This window comes from Mobula hypostoma, chromosome 12 (genome assembly GCF_963921235.1).
Source record: "Mobula hypostoma chromosome 12, sMobHyp1.1, whole genome shotgun sequence".
Lineage (NCBI taxonomy): Eukaryota > Metazoa > Chordata > Chondrichthyes > Myliobatiformes > Myliobatidae > Mobula > Mobula hypostoma.
This window is the reverse complement of record NC_086108.1, coordinates 1,827,908-1,850,919: the sequence shown is the minus strand read 5'-3', so window position 1 is coordinate 1,850,919 and position 23,012 is coordinate 1,827,908. Positions and strand designations below refer to the sequence as shown.

The 23,012-nt window shown below is 44.3% G+C and overlaps 1 protein-coding gene across 3 annotated transcripts in view; it reads left to right on the top strand.

Moving 5' to 3' along the window:
* The window catches only part of ccdc61 (coiled-coil domain containing 61), a 107,208-nt gene that overhangs the window by 32,046 nt on the left and 52,150 nt on the right, over positions 1–23,012 (top strand). For all 3 annotated transcript variants that reach the window (XM_063064842.1, XM_063064843.1, XM_063064844.1), the window contains one exon: positions 19,788–20,004. In XM_063064842.1, coding sequence (XP_062920912.1) covers positions 19,788–20,004 — 217 coding nt within the window. The remainder of the gene's footprint in view (positions 1–19,787; positions 20,005–23,012) is intronic.

Below are 23,012 nucleotides of genomic sequence, written 5' to 3'. Positions count from 1 at the left end.
AAAACAACAAATGTCACGATATTAAACCTGATTCTGGTTTCCCTTAATTGTGTCATGGCTTCTGAGATGAGGAACGACGTCCATGATCAGGCTTATTATTGCTGTCATCTATTGTGAAATTTGTTGTTTTTCGGTAGCAGCTCAGTGCAATACACAAAAAAGAATGACAGAGCAAGTTACAATAAGAACTATAATAAATAAATAGAGCAAAAAGAGAACAAAATAGTGAATTAATGTTCAAGGACCATTCAGAAATATGATGGTGAAGGGGAAGATGATGTTCCTAAAACATTAAATGTGTGTCTTCAGGCTCCTGTACGTCTTCTCTGGTAGCAATGAAAAGGGGGCACGTCCTGGGTGGTGAGTGCAATCAAAGCAAAAAGTACCAAATACTGGACCTATGGTGTTATACTTAAATGCACGCAGCATAAGGAATAAGGTGGATGATCTTGTCGTACAGCTACAGATTGGCAGGTATGATACTGTGGCCATCACTGAGATGTGGCTAAAGGATGCATGTCTCTGGGAGCTGAACGTCCAAGGATACACAGTGTATCGGAAGGATAGGAAGGTAGGCAGAGGGGGAGGCATGGCTTTATTGGTAAGAAATTATATTAAATCATTAGAAAGAGGTGATATAGGATCGGAAGGTGCAGAATCTTTATGGGTTGAGCTAAGAAATCGCAGGGGTAAAAGGACCCTGATGGCAGTTATTTATAGGCCTCCAAACAGCTGTAGGGATGTGGACTACCAATTACTACAGGAAATAGAAAAGGCTTGTCAGAAGGGCAGTGTTATGATAATTGTGGGGGATTTTAACATGCGAGTGGATTGGGAAAATCAGGTCGGCACTGGATCTCAAGAGAGAGAATTTGTAGAATGTCTGCGAGATGGCTTTTCAGAACAGGTTGTTGAGCCCACTAGGGGATCGGCTGTACTGGATTAGGTATTGTGTAATGAACCGGAGGCGACTAGAGAGATTGCGGTGAAGGAACCCTCAGGAGGCAGTGATCATAACATGACTGAGTTCACTGTGAAATTTGAAAAAGAGAAGCTGAAATCTAATGTGTCGGTATTTCAGTGGAGTAAAGGAAATTACAGTGGCATGAGAGAGGAACTGGCCAAAGTTGACTGGAAAGGGACACTAGCGGGAAGGACGGCAGAGCAGCAGTGGCTGGAGTTTATGCAAGAAGTGAGGAAGGTGCAAGACAGATATATTCCAAAAAAGAAGAAATTTTCGAATGGAAGAAGGATGCAACCGTGGCTGACAAGAGAAGTTAAAGCAAAGGAGAGGGCATACAAGGAAGCAAAAACTAGTGGGCAAACAGAGGATTGGGAAGTTCTTAAAAGCTTACAAAAGGAAACTAAGAAGGTCATTAAGAGGGAAAAGCTGAACTATGAAAGGAAGCTAGCAAATAATATCAAAGAGGATACTAAAAGCTTTTTCAAGTATATAAAGAGTAAAAGACAGGTGAGAGTAGATATAGGACCAATAGAAAATGATGCTGGAGAAATTGTAATGGGAGATAAGGGGATGGCAGAGGAACTGAACGAGTATTTTGCATCAGTCTTCACTGAGGAAGGGAGATGCAGTGGATGTTGTATATTCTGATTTTCAGAAGGCCTTTGACAAGGTGCCGCACGTGAGGCTGCTAAACAAGATAAGAGCCCATGGAATTACGGGATAGTTACATACGTGGATAGAGTGTTGGCTGATTGTCAGGAAACAGAGAGTGCGAATAAAGGGATTCCATTCTGGTTGGCTGCCGTTACCAGTGGTGTTCCACAGGGGTCTGTGTTGGGGCCGCTCCTTTTTACGTTGTACATCAACGATTTGGATTATGGAATAGATGGCTTTGTGGCTAAGTTTGCTGACGATACAAAGATAGGTGGAGGGGCCGGTAGTGCTGAGGAAACGGAGAGTCTGCAGAGAGACTTGGATAGATTGGAAGAATGGGCAAAGAAGTGGCAAATGAAATACAATGTTGGAAAGCGTATGGTTATGCACTTTGTGGAAGAAATAAACGGGCAGACTATTATTTAAATGTGGAGGGAATTCAAAGTTCTGAGATGCAACGGGACTTGGAATTCCTTGTGCAGAATACCCTTAAGGTTAACCTCCAGGTTGAGTCGGTGGTGAAGAAGGCGAATGCAATGTTGGCATTCATTTCTAGAGGAATAGAGTATAGGAGCAGGGATGTGATGTTGAGGCTCTATAAGGCACTGATGAAACCTCACTTGGAGTACTGTGTGTGCAGTTTTGGACTCCTTTTTTAAGAAAGGATGTGCTGATGTTGTAGAGGGTTCAGAGAAGATTCACTAGGATGATTCCGGGAATGAGAGGGTTAACATATGAGGAACGTTTGTCCGCTCTTGGACTGTATTCCTTGGAGTTTAGAAGAATGAGGGACGACCTCATAGAAACATTTTGAATGTTGAAAGGTATGGGTAGAGTGGATGTGGCTAAATTGTTTCTCATGGTAGGGGAGTCTAGTACGAGAAGGGATGACTTAAGAATTGAAGGGTGCCCATTCAGAACAGAAATGCGAAGAAATTTTTTTAGCCAGAGGGTGGTGAATCTATGGAATTTGTTGCCACGGGTGGCAGTGGAGGCCAAGTCATTGGGTGTATTTAAGGCAGAGATTGATAGGTATCTGAGTAGCCAGGGCATCAAAGGTTATGGTGAGAAGGCGGGGAAGTGGGACTAAATGGGAGAATGGATCAGCTCATGATAAAATGGCAGACTCAATGGGCTGAATGGCCGACTTCTGCTCCTTTGTCTTATGTCTATAATGCTATCTTAACCAGTTGTGCTACTTGTGCTGTGTGCTGTTGGTAATGTGTTTTGCACCTTGGCCCCAGAGGAACGCTGTTCTATTTGGCCATATCCACATATTCTACCAGCTGTTGCGCCACTGATAACGCTTTCCATAGATGCTGCCTCACCTGCTGAGTTCCTCAAGTGTTTTGTGTGTGTTGCAATGAAGAGAATAGATAGGGAATGGGAACCGGGGTGGAGTTACAAAATACACGTGAACTAAGATGTTAACTGTCCTGTGCTATCACCAGTGGGATCATCAGTTGATCTGCCACCTGTCTTCAGGAGTTTCGGCCCGCTTATGATCACGGCTCCCTCGAGGTGGTGGGCCAGCAGTGCTAAAGCACCACCTCCCACTGGTGAGCTTAAAAACTTGGCATCTGCCTCTATCAGAGTTGTTGATCACTTCCATCCAACAGATAGTCTGCTCTTCAGGTGTCTATGCAACTACTGAAGGATTTGCAAGATATGTATACACTGTCTGACTATCTGCCCCTCTGGACATACTTGGTCCAGACCCATGCTGATCTTTTCTCTGCTGCTTCAGTTACAGCCCTGCTGGTTGACTTGATCTCTCTTCTAGTGAAGCCAAGGTCACGCAGCCACTTCTGGAGAGTGAATGCAATAAACCCACCGCAGCCTTCTTGGAATGGATAGCATAAGACCTTCCACCCTCTGTCTCTGCACTCTGATCTTAATTCTGCATACTTGGTTAACTTGCTTCATCGATGTTGTCTTCCCAGGGGACTGAGAGTTCACCAATAACCACTTCTCTACTGGTGTCAGACCATACGATTATATCTGGACGCAATGTTGTGAAAACTATTTGCTTCAGGAAACTGCCTTTCCCGTCCAGGTCGGCCTTGACACTCCAATCATTGGCTGAAGAAAGTATGCTTGATCGTGAGCCTGCGCTGTACACCCTTGACTTGGATCCTTCTTTCACAACTGATATGCGATGTTCTGTGCAGCATGGGGCATGAGATTAGTTGTGCTGCGTACTCTCTGCTCGACTGCTTCTGTTACAACTTTGAGAACGTTGTTATGTCTCCAAGTGTACATGCCGCTGGAAAGATTGACTCTGCATGCACTCAAAATGTGTTGGAGTGTTCCCTTCTCGCCACAAGCAGCACACCTGTCTGACTTATTTTCATACCAGGTGCTGAGGTTGGCAGGTGTTGGGAGCAGATCGTACGCTGCTCTGCATAGAAAAGAAATGCGGAGCGGTTCCATCAGCCACAGAACATTCCAAGGTAGATGTCGTTGTTCAACACTTTCCCACCGGGTCCAAGCCCCTTGTTTGGCCAGGCTAACCTCTTCTCCACTTCTACCTCTCATATTTCTTGTGTTACAAGCTCAAGGCGCTCCTTACCTGTAGAAGATGACCACCACTTGTGGGTTGTCCATCCAAGTCCCTGGCGGGCTAGCTGGATAGTCCCAACTGTCTCCTTGTGCTTCAATCTAGACTCTGCCTCATCAACTGCTACACGGGCTGACCACTTCCTGCCTGATCTCACATCCTCTTGGGTGTTCTTGATGACCGGGTCTTTTGAGTCTCGAAGCATCAAGAATGATCTTACCTTGGCTACCTTGACCTCCTCAACAAAGGATTGCACTGGGATGGTAAGCTTTGTCTGGCTACTGTGGATTGCAACATTGGTGAGGCTGCTCGGTACTCCAAGCCACTTCTTCACATACTTGTTGATCTTCCATTCCATTGCCTCAACATGGGACATTGCCACTTCATAGACAGTTAGTGGCCACATTATCCGTGGCATCAGTCCGTACTGCAAGCACCACAACTTCAACTTGCCAGGCAAGCCACACTTGTCAACAGACATCAGACTTCTACTGATCTGTTCTCCTGTCTCTTGAACCCTCTTGGTGTCTCTCAGCTCCTCTGTGTACCATTGCCCGAGGCTCTTAACTGGTTGGTCCTGAATGGATGGAATCTCCTCTCCATAAAGGGTGAAATGAAAGTGAACCAGCTTTCCTCTCCTAAGAACAAGGCTCCTTGACTTCTTGGTCTTGAACTTCATTTTTCCCCAATCTATTAGCTCCTCGAGTCTAGATAGTATATTTTCCACTGCCTCCGTGCTGGGACCCAAAAGGGTAAGTTTGTCCATGAACCTTCATATTGGTGGTAACTCCCCTCCGCCATCAAGTGCAACACCTGGTCCCACTGATTCTGCAGCCCTCACAATGACCTCCATGGCTAACACAAAAAGGATGGGTGAAATTGCACATCCCATTTGGATTCCAACATCCAAGCTCTGCCACCTAGTTGTAAACTGCTGAGTGGAAAACCTCATCCGGAAATCGTTGTAGTACTGCATAACAAAGTTCCTCACCTTAGCAGGAATCCACAGGAATTCTATCCCAAACTCAATCAGGACATGGGGAACAGAACCATACGCATTTGCCAGATCAAGCCAAACTACAGCCAGATTTCTTCTCAACCTTTTAGATTCCTGGATGGTATGTCATATCATACTAGAATGTTCAAGGCATCCTGGGAAGCCTGGTATTCCTGCCTTCTGCACACATGTATTTACTAATCCATTCTCTATCACAAATGAAGATATTCTTTCTGCCAGAATGCCAAACATAATCTTCCCCTCTACATTCAGGAGGGAAATTGGTCGGAACTGATTCAATGTAGAAGAATTCTCTTCCTTCGGGATGTATACTCCTTCAGCCTCACTCCATGACAAAGGAACAACACCTTGTCTCCACACCACCTTTAACAATCTCCACAAGTATTTCCTCAGCTCTTCACACTTCTTGAACACTTTATACGGCACTCCATTAGGTCCTGGCACTGAGCCTGACCTTGCCTTTCTGATGAACCGTTCGACTTCTGCCAGTTTAGGTTCTGACAGATCAAACTTCACTCCTGGCTTGGTAGGATTCACAAGCCCTGAAATGTCAAGCAAAGGAGCCTCCCGCTGTTCGTTAGAGTAAGTGCTTGCCAGGTGATCCTCAAGTTCTTGTTGAGAGATGTTAAGCTGCCCGCTCTTACTTTGTTCAAACAGTTTCTTTGTGAACTCGTGAGGGTTCTCAAAGAACAACTTTCTTGCCTTCTCTCTTTTCTTTCTCTTTTTACGTTGTGACTCTGCACGACGGAGTGATGCTAATTTTATTCGAAAACGCTCTCGGAGATCAGCAAGCCCTGGCTTGTCACCCTCACTTGCTACCTTCCACCTCTGCCTCAATGATCTAAGTTCTCTCCTCAACCTACTAATCTCCTTCTGGCGCCTGCTTGGTTGCTGTGTAGGCCTTATTTTCTTCAACTCAACCAAACCAAACCTGTACTTTCCAACATCGTAAGTCATATCGCCCATCACTTCCAACTTTCTCTTTGATGTTCCCCTGAGCGTGTTCTCCAACATCATACTGATATCCTCATCAAATACATGCCAAGCCTTCTCATCTGCCATTGCTGGCCACTTGACCTTCCTCTTCTTCTCTACCTCCTCACCACCGCCATCATGCAAAGGATCTACCTGGGTACTGTGGTCTGAAACCTGACCTGGGTTATCTCTCGCCAGACTTGGAGTATGATGACTCCGTCCAGAACGAATCGCTGTGGCTTATGAATCAGTGGTTGAAAAGACCACATCATCTGTGCTTGGTGAAGTAATCTCATCTTCAACCACTGGGATGGAATAGCACTTCAACTTTGCTTGGTGGGCTGGTAAACCTTCAATGCTGGAAAACACTCTCCCATACCAACACACTGGACACTCAGAACCTCTTATCCTAGCTCTTGGTCGTACTCGTTCCCTGTAATTAACCATATCCTTTGGTAGATAGATCTCTACCAAAGGATGCTCACCTGTTAGCCCTCGAATAGGGTCACATGGAGCCATGGGAGCGGGTGGTGGATGGTCGTATGAATAGCAGGTGCATATCACAATTCCTGGTTATGTGACCACTGACACCAGGCGGACAATCTCTGAAGAGTATTGATAATGGCTGGGGTCACTCATCCTGTAAAGGCACAGCCCAGAAGAAGTCAATGGCAAACCAGTACTGTAGAAAAATTTGCCAAAAACAATTGTGGTATGGGAAGACTATGATTGCCCGCGCCCTATTACAGGGCACATAATGAATGAACGATAGACAGGGATTCGCATGCAGGCATTTTCCCCTCGTGTGGTGAGACTAGAACTAGAGGTTATTGGTTAAGATGAAACATGAAATATTTAGGGGAATCTGAGGGGAAACTTCTTCCCTCGGGAGGTAATGCATATGCGGTTTAAGCTGCCAGTGGAAGTGGTAGATGTGGGTTTGATTGAAGTTTGGACATGTACATGGATTAGAGGGTATGGAGGGCTATGGTCTGAGACTAGACAGGAAACCGGGCTGGCACGGACTAAATGGGCTGAAGAGTCTGTTTCTATGCTGTGGTGCTATATGACTCCATAACTGACAATAATAAACTCAGGCCTGGAGGACCAATGTTATTTGTCATATACGTTAATGATCTGGATGATGGGGTGGTAAATTGGATGAGTAAGTATGTAGATGATACTAAGCTAGGTGACGTTGTGGATAATGAAGTAGGTTTTCAAAGCTTGCAGAGAGATTTAAGCCAGTTAGAAGAGTGGGCTGAAAGATGGCAGATGGAGTTTAATGCTGATAAATGTGAGGTGCTACATTTTGGTAGGACCAATCAAAATAGGACATGCATGGTAAATGGTAGGGCATTGAAGAATGCAGTAGAACAGAGTGATCTAGGAATAATGGTGCATAGTTCCCTGGAGGTGGAATCTCATGTGGATAGGGTGGTGAAGAAAGCTTTTGGTATGCTGACCTTTATAAATCAGAACATTGAGTATAGGAGTTGGGATGTAATTTTGTGTGTGTTACTCTGACCATCGACACTGTCTGACCTGCTGAGTTCCTCCAGCATTTTGTGTGTGTTACTCTGGCCATTGACACTGTCTGACCTGCTGAGTTCCTTCAGCATTTTGTGTGTGTTACTCTGACCATCGACACTGTCTGACCTGCTGAGTTCCTTCAGCATTTTGTGTGTGTTACTCAGACCATCGACACTGTCTGACCTGCTGAGTTCCTCCAGCATTTCGTGTGTGTTACTCTGACCATCGACACTGTCTGACCTGCTGAGTTCCTCCAGCATTTTGTGTGTGTTACTCTGACCATCGACACTGTCTGACCTGCTGAGTTCCTCCAGCATTTTGTGTGTGTTACTCTGACCATCGACACTGTCTGACCTGCTGAGTTCCTTCAGCATTTTGTGTGTGTTACTCTGGTCTGAGACACTGTCTGACCTGCTGAGTTCCTCCAGCATTTTGTGTGTGTTTACCAGTTTGTGTGATCTGCCATCTATGAAGTGCTTCCAGTTGTAACATGGGAAAGGAATGTCTGTTCAGCTCACACACCATGTGCTCTTGCTAATGACCAGACATGACCACTGATTTGAGGAGTGTGAGGGGAGAATGAGGGGAGAATGAGAGCTGAGTCCCTCACAGTGGCTGGTGCTGAGGTGTCAGCCGTGCTCCGTCTAGAGGACTCCAAGATGACTCACGGCTGGGCGCTGCAGCAGCTGTGGCTGACGTCTCCACCTTCAGCCTTCTCTCCTTCCCCAGGGGAGCGTCACGCGCAGAGCATCTGACAGGTTAATGGCCAAGGGACTGAAAATACAAATATCAGCTCATCAAGCAGAAAGTTCACTTGAACTGTTGACTTTTCTGAGTGCAAGTCATGTGTTATGTCAGATATTTAATTTCACACTCATCTGGTAGACGGTACAAGAGCCTCTGTACTCACACCATCAGGTTAAAGAACAGTCACTACCTCTCAGACATCTAAATGACAATAAAAGAGGACTGCGTGTCCTCATAATCTAATCTAATCTAATCAGGCTCTTGAACAAAAGAGGACAACTACACTCACTTCTCCAACCATTGAGATGTTCCCACAACCAATGATCTCACTTTAAGGACTCTATCTCATTTTCTCGTTATTTAATGCTATTTATTTATATTTGCATTTTCACAGTTTTCTGTCTTCTGCATTCTGGTTGATCTTTCATTGATCCTGTTATAGTTACTATTCTACAGATTTGCTCAGTATGCCCACAGGAAAACGAATCTCAGGGTTGTCTGTGGTGACGGGTATGTACCCTGATAATAACATTGACCTTGAACTTTGAACAAGTACCTTCTTATTCTGGCTTCTGCCCCCTTTCTTTCCAGTCTTGAAGAAGGGTTTCAGTCTAAAATGTCAACTATTTATTCCCCTCCATGGATGCTGCCTGACCTGCTAAGCTCTTCCAGTGCTTTACCAAATATGAGACCGATTGAGGATCAAGGATCACCATCTACCGTGAATTTTACACTCTGTACTGTGCACATGTATACAGCTGGGATGCCTAAGGCTTTTCACAGTTTATGCATTGCACTGTACTGCTGCTGCAAAATAAACTAATTTTGTGGCATACATGAGTGCTGATAAACCTGATTCTGATATAAGACATAAGACTATAAGATATAGGAGTAGAAGTAGGCCATTCGGGTCATCGAGTCTGCTCTGCCATTCAATCACGGCCTGATCCAATTCTTCCAGTCATCCCCACTCCCCTGTCTTCTCCCCATACCCTTTGATGCCCTGGCTAATCAAGAATCTATCTATCTCTGCCTTAAGTACACTCAATGACTCGGCCTCCACAGCCGCTCGTGGGAACAACTTCCACAGATTTACCACCCTCTGACTAAAGTAATTTCTCTGCATCTCTGCTCTAAATGCACGTCCTTCAATCCTGAAATCGTGCCTTCTTGTCCTAGATTCCCTACCATGGGAAATAACCTTGCCATATCTAATCTGTTCAGGCCTTTTAACATTTGGAATGTTTCCTTGAGATCCCCCCCTCATTCTCCTGAACTCCAGGGAATACAGCCCAAGAACTGCCAGACGTTCCTCATACGGTAACCCTTTCATTCCTGGAATCATTCTCTGAACCCTCTCCAATGTCAGTATATCCATTCTTAAATAAGGAGCCCAGAACTGCACACAGTACTCCAAGTGTGGTCTCACGAGTGTCTTATACAGCCTCAACATCATATCCCTGCTCTTAAATTCTATACCTCAAGAAATGAATGCCAACATTCTGTAAAAGGGCTGGATGGTTTGGAGTTTGTAAAATGTGTGCAGGGTAGTTTTTTGAAGCAATACATAGAGGTACCAACTAGAGAAGGGGCAGTGTTGGATCTCTTGTCAGGGAATGAGACAGAGCAGGTGACGGAGGTATTTGTTGAGGAGCACTTCGGGTCCAGTGATCACAATACAATTAGTTTCAGAGTAATTATGGAGAAGGATAGGACTGGACCGAGGATTGAGATTTTTGATTGGAGAAAGGCTAACTTTGAGGAGATGCGAAAGCATTTAGAAGGACTGGATTGGAAAAATTTGTTTTATGGGAAGGATGTGACAGAGAAATGGAGGTCATTTAAAGGTGAAATTTTGAGGATTCAGAATCTTTATGTTCCTGTTAGGTTGAAAGGAAAGGTTAAAAGTTTGAGAGAGCCATGGTTTTCAAGAGATATTAGAAACTTGGTTCAGAAAAAGAGAGGGATCTTCAATAGGCAGCTTGGAGTTAATGAGCTACTCAAGAAATATAAAGAATGTGAAAAGAATCTTAAGTAAGAAATTAGAAAAGCTAAAAGAAGATACGAGGCTGCTTTGGCAAGTAAGGTGAAAATAAATCCAAAGGGTTTCTACAGTTATATTAATAGCAAAAGGATAGTGGGGGATAAAATTGGTCCCTTGGAGAATCAGAGTGGACGGCTATGTGCGGTGCCAAAAGAGATGGGGGAAATTTTGAACAATTTCTTTTCTTCGGTATTCACTAAGGAGAAGGATATTGAATTGTGTAAGGTAAAGGAAACAAGTGGGTAGTTATGGAAAGTATGACAATTAAAGAAGAGGAAGTACTGGCACTTTTAAGGAATATAAGAGTGGATAAGTCTCCAGGTCCGGACAAGATATTCCCTAGGACTTTGAGGGAGGTTAGTGTAGAAATAGAAGGGGCTCTGACAGAAATATTTCAAATGTCATTAGAAACGGGGATGGTGCTGGAGGATTGGTGTATTACTCATGTGGATCCGTTGTTTAAAAAGGGTTCTAAGAGTAAACCTGGCAATTATCGGCCTGTGAGTTTGACGTCAGTGGTGGGTGAATTGACAGAAAGTATTCTTGAAGATGGTATATATAAATATCTGGATAGACAGGATCTGATTAGGAACAGTCAACATGGATTTGTGCGTGGAAGGTCATGTTTGACAGACCTTATTGAATTTTTTGATGAGGTTACTAAGAAAGTTGACGAGGGTAAAACGGTGGATGTTGTCTATATGGACTTTAGTAAGGCCTTTGACAAGGTTCCACACAGAAGGTTAGTTAGGAAGGTTCAATCATTAGGCATTAATATGGAAGTAGTAAAATGGATTCAGCAGTGGCTAGATGGGAGATGCCAGAGAGTAGTGGTGGATAGCTGTGTGTCAGATTGGAGGCTGGTGACTAGTGGTGTGCCTCAGAGATCTGTACTGGGTCCAATGTTGTTTGTAATATATGTTAATATCTGGATGATGGGGTGGTGAATTGGATTAGTAAGTGTGCAGATGATACTAAGATAGGTGGAGTTGTGGATGATGAGGTAAGTTTTCAAAGCTTGCAGAGAGATTTAGGCCAGTTAGAAGAGTGGGCTGAAAGATGGCAGATGGAGTTTAATGCTGAAAAATGTGAGGTGCTACATTTTAGTAGAACTAATCAAAATAGGACATACATGGTAAATGGTAGGGCATTAAAGAATGCTTTAGAACAGAGGGATCTAGGAATAATGGTGCATAGTTCCCTGAAGATGGAATCTCATGTGGATATTGGATAGGGTGGTGAAGAAAGCTTTTGGTTTGCTGGCCTTTATTAATCAGAGCATTGAGTATAGGAGTTGGGATGTAATGTTGAATTTGTATGAGGCATTGGTGAGGCCAAATCTGGTGTATTGTGTACAGTTCTGGTCACCGAATTAGAGGAAAGATATCAATAACATTAAGAGAGTACAGAGGAGGTTTACTAAAATGTTGCCTGGGTTTCATCTCCTAAGTTACAGAGAAAGGTTGAACAAGTTAGGTCTTTATTCTTTGGAGCGTAGAAGGTTGAGGGGGTACCTGATAGAGGTGTTTAAAATTATGAGGGGGATAGATAGAGTTGACGTGGTTAGACTTTTTCCATTGAGAGTGGGGAAGATTCAAACAAGAGGACATAGGTTGAGAGTTAGAGGACAAAAGTTTAGGGGTAACATGAGGGGGAACTTCTTTACTCAGAGAGTGGTAGCTGTGTGGAACGAGCTTCCAGCAGAAATGGTTGAGGCAGGTTTGATGTTGTCGATTAAAGTTAAATTGGATAGATATAAGGACAGGAAAGGGATGCAGGGTTATGGGCTGAGTGCAGGTCGGTGGGACGAGGATAGGGTGAGAGTTCGGCACGGACTAGAAGGGCCGAGATGGCCTGTTTCTGTGCTGTAATGGTTATATGGGTAACATTGCATTCGCCTTCTTCACCACTGTCTCAACTTGGAAGTTAATCTTTAGGGTATCCTGCACAAGGACTCCCAAGTCCTTTTGCATCTCTGCATTTTGAATTCTCTCCCCATCTAAATAATAGTCTGCCCATTTATTTCTTCCATCAAAGTGCATGACCATACACTTTCCAACATTGTATTTCATTTGCCACTTCTTTACCCATTCCCCTAAACTATCTAAGTCTCTCTGCAGGCTCTCTGTTTCCTCAACACTACCCAATCTTCCATCTATCTTTGTATCATCGACAAATTTAGGCACAAATCCATTAATCCCATAGTCCAAATCATTGACATAGATTGTAAAAAGTAGTGGTTCCAACACCGACCCCTGTGGAACTCCACTGTTAACTGGCAGCCAGCCAGAATAGGATCCCTTTATTCCCACTCTCTGTTTTCTGCCGATCAACCAATGCTCCACCCATGCTAGTAACTTCCCTGTAATTCCATGGGCTCTTATCTTGCTAAGCAGTCTCATGTGTGGCACCTTGTCAAACGCCTTTTGAAAATCCAAGAACACCACATCTACTGCATCTCCTTTGTTTACCCTGCTTGTAATTTCCTCAAAAAATTGCAGTAGGTTAATCAGGCAGGATTTTCCTTTCAGGAAACCATACTGTCTTTGGCCTATCTTGTCATATGTGCCTCCAGGTACTCCGTAATCTCATCCCTAACAATCGATTCCAACAACTTCCCAACCACTGATGTCAGGCTAACAGGTCTATAGTTTCCTTTCTGCTGCCTCCCACCCTTCTTAAATAGTGGAGTAACATTTGCAATTTTCCAGTCATCCGGTACAATGCCAGAATCTGTCGATCTTGAAAGATCATTGTTAATGCCTCTGCAGTCTCTCCAGCTACTTCCTTCAGAACCTGAGGGTGCATTCCATCAGGTCCAGGAGATTTATCCACCCTCACATCATTAAGCTTCCTGAGCACCTTCTCAGTTGTAATTTTCATTGCATATACATCACTTCCGTGACACTCTTGCATGTCCAGTATACTGCAGATGTCTTCCACTGTGAAGTCTGATGCAAAATACACATTCAATTCCTCTGCCATCTCTGCATCTCTCATTACAATATCTCCAGCGTCATTTTCTATTGGTCCTACATCTATCCTCAACTCTCTTTTACCCTTTATATACTTAAAAAAGGTTTTAGTATCTTCTTTGAAGCTTCCTTTCATAATTCATCTTTTCTTTCCTAATGGACTTCTTAGTTTCCTTCTGCAAGTTTTTAAAAGCTTCCCAGTCCTCTATCTTCCCACGAGCTTTGGCTTCCTTGTATGCCCTATCTTTTGCTTTTACTTTGGCTCTGACTTCACTTGTCAGCCACTGTAGTGTCCTTCTTCCATTTGAATAAATTTGGAATATATCTGTCTTGCACTTCCCTCATTTTTCGCAGAAACGTCAGAAAACTCTGCTGTCCTTCCTGCTAGTGTCCCTTTCCAGTCAACTTTGGCCAGTTCCACTCTCATGTCATTGTAATTTCGTTTATTCCACTAAAATACTGACACATTGGAATTTAGTTTCTCCTTCTCAAATTTCAAAGTGAACTCGATCTTACTGTGATCACTGTTCCCTAAGGGATATTGCCCTTCTGACATGCCTTTTCTATCTCCTGCTGTAACCTGTAAATCATAACTCGGCTGCTGTTTGGAGGCCTGTATACAACCGCCATTAGAGTCCTTTTACCCTTGCCATTTCTCAACTCAACCCATAGAGACCCTGCGCCTTCTAATCCTATGTCATCCCTCTCTAATGATTGAGTATTATTTCTTATACACAGGGCCACACCACCCCCTCTGCCTACCAACCTATCTTTCTGATACACCGTATGTCCTTGAACACTCAACTCCCAATGGCAGCCATCCTTTAGCCAAGTTTCAGAGATGGCCACAACGTCATACTTGCCAATCTGTAACTGAATTTCAAGATCATCCATTTTATTTCTTATGTTGCGTGCATTCAAATATAACATTTTCAGTCCAGCATTTGTTTTTTTCTGTCTTAACTGCACCACGCCTCTATTGCCCTGTAAATATGGGTCTGTATTGTGAATCGAGAGTGGGAAGAGTCAGGGAAAGGGGAGGGAGCAGGAAGCACCAGAGAGACATTCTCAAATGATCAATAAACCAATTGTTTGGATTCAAATGACCCTGCCTGGTGTCTCAGGGCTGGGTGTGGCTGCACCCACGCCACCACCCCCCAACCCCTGGCATGAACAGCCTTTGCTCCCGCCAGATTTACAAACTCGCTTTCTGCTCCATGATGACAAATATAATATTGTTCAAGGGTCTTAAGACACTATATATATATATAATATATATACACACACACACACACACACACACAGAGGTGTCTAAGACTTCTGCATGGTGCTGTATATTCTGATTTTCAGAAGGCCATTGACAAGGTGCCACACATGAGGCTGCTAAACAAGATAAGAACCCATGGAATTACGGGATAGTTACATACGTGAATAGAGCGTTGGCTGATTGTCAGGAAACAGAGAGCGGGAATAAAGGGATTCCATTCTGGTTGGCTGCCGTTACCAGTGGTGTTCCACAGGGGTCTGTGTTGGGGCCGCTCCTTTTTACGTTGTACATCAACGATTTGGATTATGGAATAGATGGCTTTGTGGCTAAGTTTGCTGACGATACGAAGATAGGTGGAGGGCCCGGTAGTGCTGAGGAAACAGAGAGCCTGCAGAGAGACTTGGATAGATTGGAAGAATGGGCAAAGAAGTGGCAAATGAAATACAATGTTGGAAAGTGTATGGTTATGCACTTTGGTAGAAGAAATAAACGGGCAGACTATTATTTAAATGGGGAGAAAATTCAAAGTACTGAGATGCAACAGGACTTGGGAGTCCTCGTACAGGATACCCTTAAGGTTAACCTCCAGGTTGAGTCGGTGGTGAAGAAGGTGAATGCAATGTTGGCATTCATTTCTAGAGGAATAGAGTATAGGAGCAGGGATGTGATGTTGAGGCTCTGTAAGGCCCTGGTAAGACCACACTTGGAGTACTGAGTGCAGTTTTGGGCTCCTTATTTAAGAAAGGATGTGCTGATGTTGGAGAGGGTTCAGAGAAGATTCACTAGATTGGTTCAGGGAATGAGAGGGTTAACATAAGAGGAATGTTTGTCCGCTCTTGGACTGTACTCCTTGGAGTTTAGAAGAATGAGGGGCGACCTCATAGAAACATTTTGAATGTTGAAAGGCATGGACAGAGTGGATGTGGCAAAGTTGTTTCCCATGGTGGGGGAGTCTAGTACAAGAGGGCATGACTTAAGGATTGAAGGACGCCCATTCAGAACAGAGATGTGAAGAAATTTTTTTAGCCAGAGGGTGGTGAATCTATGGAATTTGTTGCCACGGGCGGCAGTGGAGTTCAAGTCACTGGGTGTATTTAAGGCAGAGATTGATAGGTATCTGAGTAGCTGGGGCATCTAAGGTTATGGTGAGAAGGCGGGGGAGTGGGACTAAATGGGAGAATAGATCAGCTCATGATAAAATGGCAGAGCAGACTCGATGGGCTGAATGGCCGACTTCTGCTCCTTTGTCTTATGGTCTTAATAACGGATGCTGCCTTTTTGAGGCATCACCTTTCAAAGATGTCCCATGGGGAGGCTAGTGCCCGTGGTGGAGCTATCTGAGTTTATAACCCTCTGCAACATTTTTCCTGATCCTGTCCACTAGCCCTTCCATACCAGAAGGTGATGCAACAAATCTGTGTTTCCCAGCATTTTGCCGTAGATATCTTGTCTTACTGCTTAATTTTCACCAACTATCAGTGACAAAAATCACTGCTTTTTGAACAGAAGCACACGCAACTGACGCTATTTAAAAACTGTTCATTCAAAGTACTATGTAGTGTTTAATGGCCGCAGAGTTCACACGGCTGAACTGGTTAGAAACTGTTCGTCAAGAGTCTCCTGTCCCAATTGGGTGGCAGAGTATCCCAAACAAATGAAGGGAATCGCATCTTTAGAGGGTGAGGTTGTAGGTTGTTAAAGGACCTTTGATTTCCTGCCCAATTAACTGTAGACCTCAGTGAACTTGGAGGTTGGCTAGCAAGTAAGCACATATGTAAGTGTCATCTGCAAACTGTAGCTCAGTAACTGATGTTCAGGGACCTTGGACCTAGCATGGGGTGGTGGGGGGATGGAAGGGTGACGTAGGTGGAACGGTTTCCCATTTCTCTTGTAGATCGCCACCACATCAGTGGGAAGCAGGCTGGGGGTGAGGCACTGCAGTCAGGTAGAGAAAGAATGGGAAAAATGTTAGGGCGATGATGCAACTTTGTTTGAGATTGTGGTGGAGATAAAGGCTTGATACCATTGTGGAGAAGATGGAATATGCCAATTTAAGTTGGCAGCCAAATATGACAACAATATTCCACAATCTCTCTTGGTTTCAAAAGCTATTTTGAGGTCAAAATCTGCACGTAATGGCTGATGTTCTACTTTGCACTTGGTATTGACAGCATTGTCTATTGTGCTTCCAAGTGGATGGGGTCTGCACTATAATTGAGCGAGCAGCTTTATGGGCATCTAAGGAGGACCCTGTCCATGTCTGTCCCTGTGGGATGCAATAGATTATGAAAACACGTAGTCCTCTTTTATTGTCATTTAGTAATGCATGCGTTAAGAAATGATACATTATTTCCTCCGGTGTGATATCACAAAACACAGGACAGACCAAGACTGGAAAAACTAACAAAACCACATAATTATAACATATAGTTACAACAGTGCAACAATACCATAACTTGATGAAGAAGTCCATGAGCACAGTAAAAAATTCAAAGTCTCTCAAATGTCCCACATCTCACACAGACGGAGAAAAGAAAGAAATACTCTCCCTGCCATGCCGACCACAATCCGACTCTGAGTCATCCGGAAACTTCGAGCTCTGATCAGCTGTCCGACACCGAGTACTGAGCGCCATCTCTGTCCGAACGATTTGACCTCCTTATTGGTCACCAAAAGCAGGCAAGGCCGGGGATTTTGAGGCCTACCCTCCGAAAGATTCCCGACCACACAATAACAACAGCAGCGAACGGGCGTTTCAGAAATTTCTCCAGATGTTCCTCTGTGGTTTCACGTCGATTCACCATCAAATCAGAATTGTCCACGGCCCCTATTTAACAGATACGATATCATTTTTCACCGGAGGGCTGCGCACACGCAGGTGCGCCGCCATCTTCTCCTCCCGCCTGATGGCACAACAGTCAGTTGTCACAATTGGATTTCTTCATCAACCAAGTCTCAGTTGGGATATTTCTAGTATAAGACAAACATTCTCTCTTTATTTTATGGAAGCGTAGAGCTGGAGGAATGAATGGCCTTCTATGCTGTAAAATACTACGCAGTTTCAAAAAGAACTGCCAATGGCTTTCACACTGTCCTTATTCATTCATGGACTCAGGGTCTTGGTCTAAATATTTTTTGTGACTGTATTTTACTGATGTAGTGGCGGGATGGAGATCCGTCCCTATCAAAGGGGGTGTAAGGCGCTCCTTCCCTCCGCTAGCCTGCAGTTCACCCTTGAGCAAGGTGTAGCACCTGCCTAGCCCCCTCCCCTACCCCCCCAACCCCCCCCCCCAATCAGGGTCACGTGAAGGCATGGGAGCAGGTGGTGGATGGTCGTATGAGCAGCCGGTGCAGATCACAAGTCCTTGTTATGTGACCACTGACACCGGACAGACAATCTCTGAAGAGTATTGATAAAACCCATCTTGTAAAATACTACCCAGAAGAAAAAATGGAAAACTACTTCTGCAGAAAAATTTGCCAAGAACGATCATGGTCATGGGGACCATGATTGCCCACGTCATACAACATGGCACTTAATAGAAACATAGAAAACCTACAGCACAATACAGGCCCTTGGCCCACAAAGTTGTGCCGAACATATACCTACCTTAGAAATTACTAGGCTTACCCATAGCCCTCTTTTTTTACTAAGCTCCATGTACCTATCTAAAAGTCTCTTAAAAGACCCTATCGTATCCACCTCCACCACCGTTGCCGGCAGCCCATTCCACGCACTCACCACTCTGAGTAAAAAACTTACCCCTGACATCTCCTCTGTACCTGCTCCCCAGCACCTTAAACCTGTGTCCTCTTGTGGCAACCATTTCAGACCTGGGAAAAAACCTCTGACTATCCACATGATCAGTGCCTCTCATCATCTTATACACCTCTATCAGGTCACCTCTTAACCTCTGTTGCTCCAAGGAGAAAAGGCCGAGTTCACTCAACCTATTCTCATAAGGCATGCTCCCCAATCCAGGCAACATCCTTGCAAATCTCCTCTGCACCCTTTCTATGGCTTCCACATCCTTCCTGTAGTGAGGTGACCAGAAATGAGCGCAGTATTCCAAGTGGGGTCTGACCAGGGTCCTATATAGCTGCAACATTACCTCTCGGCTCCTAAACTCAATCCCACAATTGATGAAGGCCAATACACTCTATGCCCTCTTAACTACAGAGTCAACCTGCGCAGCTGCTTTGAGCGTCCTATGGTCTCCGACCCCAAGATCACTCTGATCCTCCACACTGCATCATTCATAATGATGATGAATTTGATTTTACTGGTATCTTGTATGTGTTTTGCGCTGTGTATGTCTGTTGGTAATGTGTCTTGCACCTTGGTCCTGGAGTAATGCTGTTTCATTTGGCTGTATTCAGGGGTACGTTATACATTGAAGAGTACAGCACATGAACAAGCAATTCAGCCCACAATGTTGTGCCAAACCAGCTAAAAAGTAAATTTTAAAAAACAAATCTAATCCCTCCTACCTATACAAGGTCCATATCCCTCCACCTTCCTCATATTCATGTGCCTATCTGAACATCTCTTAAAAGCCTTTAATGTATTTGCCTCTACCACCATACCATGCAGCGCATTCCGGACATCCACCACTCTCTGAGTAAAAAACTTACCCCTCGTATCCGCCTTTGCATCTACCCCATCTGTCCTTCAATGCATGCCCTCTGGTATTAGACATTTCAACCCTGGGAAACAGATACTTTCTGTCCACTCTATCTATGCCTCTCATAATCTTATGAACCTCTATGAGATATCCCCTCAGCTCCCACCGCTCCAGAGAAAACCCAAGTTTGTCAAGGTTCTAAACAGGGCTGCATCCTGGTAAGCCTCTTCTGCACTCTCTCCGAAGCCTCAACGTCCTTCCTGTAGTGCGGTGACCAGAACTGTATAGTTGAATGACAATTAAACTTGAGCAACTAAACTAAGATCTTTAATTTAATCTTTTATTAGACTCCCACACTGTCCGTAACTGGGAAGGATCCAAGCAGGGTAGGATTAACTGTGGTTCTTTCTCTGTGTGTTCCTCAGGTTTGACAAGCTACTGCAGGAGAAGCAGGAGCTGGAGGTGATGATACTGCAGCTCCAGGAGCAGGTAAAGCTTTCGAGCACAGCCGCTGTCGCCAAGGACATTAAAATACTGAAAAAAGTCATCCAAGGCCTGGAGCAGGAGTTGATGAAGGAGCGGACAAAAAACCAGAGAGCAGCAAGCAAGAGAAACCAGGAGTACCACCAGGTCCTCGATGAGGTGAGTCACGGAATAATTGTTTATGTACTGTAAACAATCACAATTGTCTAGTCCACCTTCTACCTGTGAATTTTGTTTTCTTGAAATTAAGTATCATATACAGTGGATTCCGGTTAATTGGGACACATTGGGACCAGTACATTTTGGCCCAGCTAAACAGCTGTCTCAATTACCTGAAGTTTCATGGAAATATTTAAAGAATAAAAAAGATAAGCTACCACTTAACTGAGTAACGAATTATTTAAGTGAAATACAGAACAAATGAGAACACCAATACTACTTCTGGTTGTCCATCGTGTCCGACGATGGCAGGAAACTTGTGTGGGAGAGTTTTTGAAGTAGAAAAGCCGTTGCACTGGGGCAGTTCCACTCTTCTCCACCTCAGAAGTCCGGGTCCAGTGGTGTGAGTAACCGTCACAACAAGGTTCTTCGCTGGTTGCAGTGGATGACCTCATTATGTCCTTCACTCTCCATGTAACACTGCAGGATCACCTTCCTGGCCATTGGATCTCACCCATCCTGACGGCCAGAGCTGAGTTTGCATGCCAGGACAGGCGTGTCCCTATCCCACCGGGGTATGAAGCCTGCCAGCTACCCTCACCTGCTTTAGCTCACCTGTTGAAGCAGTGTATGGGGATGTGCCTGCTGTTGCATGCAAACAGCTCCTTGGAATCTCAGGTGAGACCTGAGTGTATACTGCCGTGTTCTTTTGAGTGTAAATGAACAGAATTGGCGCAGGCACCTAGTGTAGATAATGGACTATCAGCATACAATTTCAGTGAAGTCAGCCTCCAAATTTTCATTTACATTGTAACATTCTAGTTGTCGATATTTTAATTCTTCATAGCTTCTAACTTATTGAAGTAGTGAAGTTGTTTCATTTTCACTCAGAGCCGTTTCTGGCATCTGCAAGCCAGAATGCTTGAAACTGCTGGGAGCAAAATGGTTCTGAATTGTTTTACTGCTTATTTCTCACCAACTATCATTGACAAAAATCTCTGATTTTTAAACAAGCACACGCAACTAACACTATTTAGAAAGTGTTTGCTCTAAGCACGGTGTAGTGTCTAACTACCACAAATTTCTCTTGTCTGACGCTAGTTAGAAACAGTCTGCTGCCTCAATTAAACGGCATAATGTCCCAAATAAACAAAGGGAATCCCGGCTCTTTTCTCAGTTAGTTTTTGTTCTTTAGGAGTTGTCCCAAATAAGCAGTGGCCCCAGTTAACTGATGGCCCAGTTAACTGGAATCCACTGCACTGGAAAGGAAATGACCCTCTCTTCCCTACTCTATCCACCCTTTTTTGGCCTCTGCACTGTGTCTGATTTCGACCAAAAGACATAGAAGAAGAATTGAGTCCATTTGGCCCATTGAGTCTGCTCTGCCATTACATCATGGCTGATTTATTTTCCCTCTCAACCCCATTCTCCCGCCTTATCCCTGTAAGCTTTGACACCCTGACTAATCAAGAGTGTCTACTTTAAGTACACCCAATGATTTGGCCTCCACAGGTGTCTGTGGCAAAGAATTCCATAGATTCACCATCCCCGGCTAAAGAAATTCCTCCATCGCATTTCTAAAGGCACGTCCTTGTATTCAGAGGCTGATTCCTCTGATACTAGATTGTCCCAATATTGGAAACATCCTCAATGTCCACTTCATCATGGCCTTTCAATATTCGATAGGTTTCAATGAAATCACCTCCCCCACCGTTCTGCATTTCAGCAAGTACAAGCCCAGAGCCATTAAACACTCCTCAATTTTCCCCTTTGGTTGTTACCTGGTCAACATTGGATTTTTTCACAGTCTCACATCTTGCATGAAAGGCCATATGCCCCTGTATGAAAGTTTCTTTTAACCCTTTTCTCCCACTGTTTCAGGGATTTCCAACCTTTTTTATCCTATGGTCCAATGCCATTAAGCAAGGAGTCTGTGGACCACAGTTTGGGAACCCCTGCTCTGCTTTATCTAACCCTAAAGCTATTATGTTTGTGATGCCACTCACCATTGGTCACTGTTCTGGGAATAAAAGATAGAAGATCTATTTATAGTTTTTCCATTAAATTAATTCCCTGAGAACCTAGTTCTCAGCTCGGCACCATTTTGAACTTGCAGACTACTTCGTTATCACAAAATGCAGGAGGAACTCAGCAGGTCAGACAGTATCAATGGAAAGGAAAATACAGTCGACGTTCAGGCCGAGAACTTTCATCGGGATTGTAAAGAAGAGGGAAGAAGCCAGAATAAGAAGGTGGTGAGAGGTGGGAGAAGAGGAAAGGAAAGTACAAGTTGGCAGGTGATAGGTGAGGGGGAAGGCTGGGGGAGATGGATGAAGCTGGGAGGTGAGGTGGGAGAGGCAAAGAGCTGAACAAGAAGGAATCTGATCAGAGAAGAGAGTGAACCAATGGAGAAAGGGAAGGAGGTGGAGAATCATAAGACATAGGAGCAGAATTAGGCCATCTGGCCCATCCAGTCTTCTCCGTCATTCAATCATGGCTGATCTGTTTTTCTATCTCCTCCTCAACCCTAGTTCCCAGCTTTCTCTCTGTAACCTTTGATGCCATGTCCAGTCAAGAACCTATCAATCTGTACCTTAAATACACCCAATGACCTGGCCTCCACACTTGTATGTGGCAACAAATTCACCACCCTTTGGCAAAAGAAATTTCTCCGCATCTCTGCTTTGAAAGTGTGCCCCTCTATTCTGAGGCTGTACCCTCTTGTCCTAGACTCTCCCACCATGGGAAACATCCTTTCCACATCTACTCTGTCTAGGCCTTTCAACATTTGAAAGGTTTCAATGAGATTTCCCCCCCCCCACCCAATCCTTCTGAATTCCAGTGAGTACAGACCCAGAGCCATCAAACATTCCTCGTATGATAACCCTTTCATTCCTGGAATCCTCCTCTAGACCCTCTCCAATGCCAGCACATCTTTTCTAAGATGAGGGGCCCAAAACTGTTCACAATACTCAAGGTGAGGTCTCACCAGTGTCTTATAAAGCCTC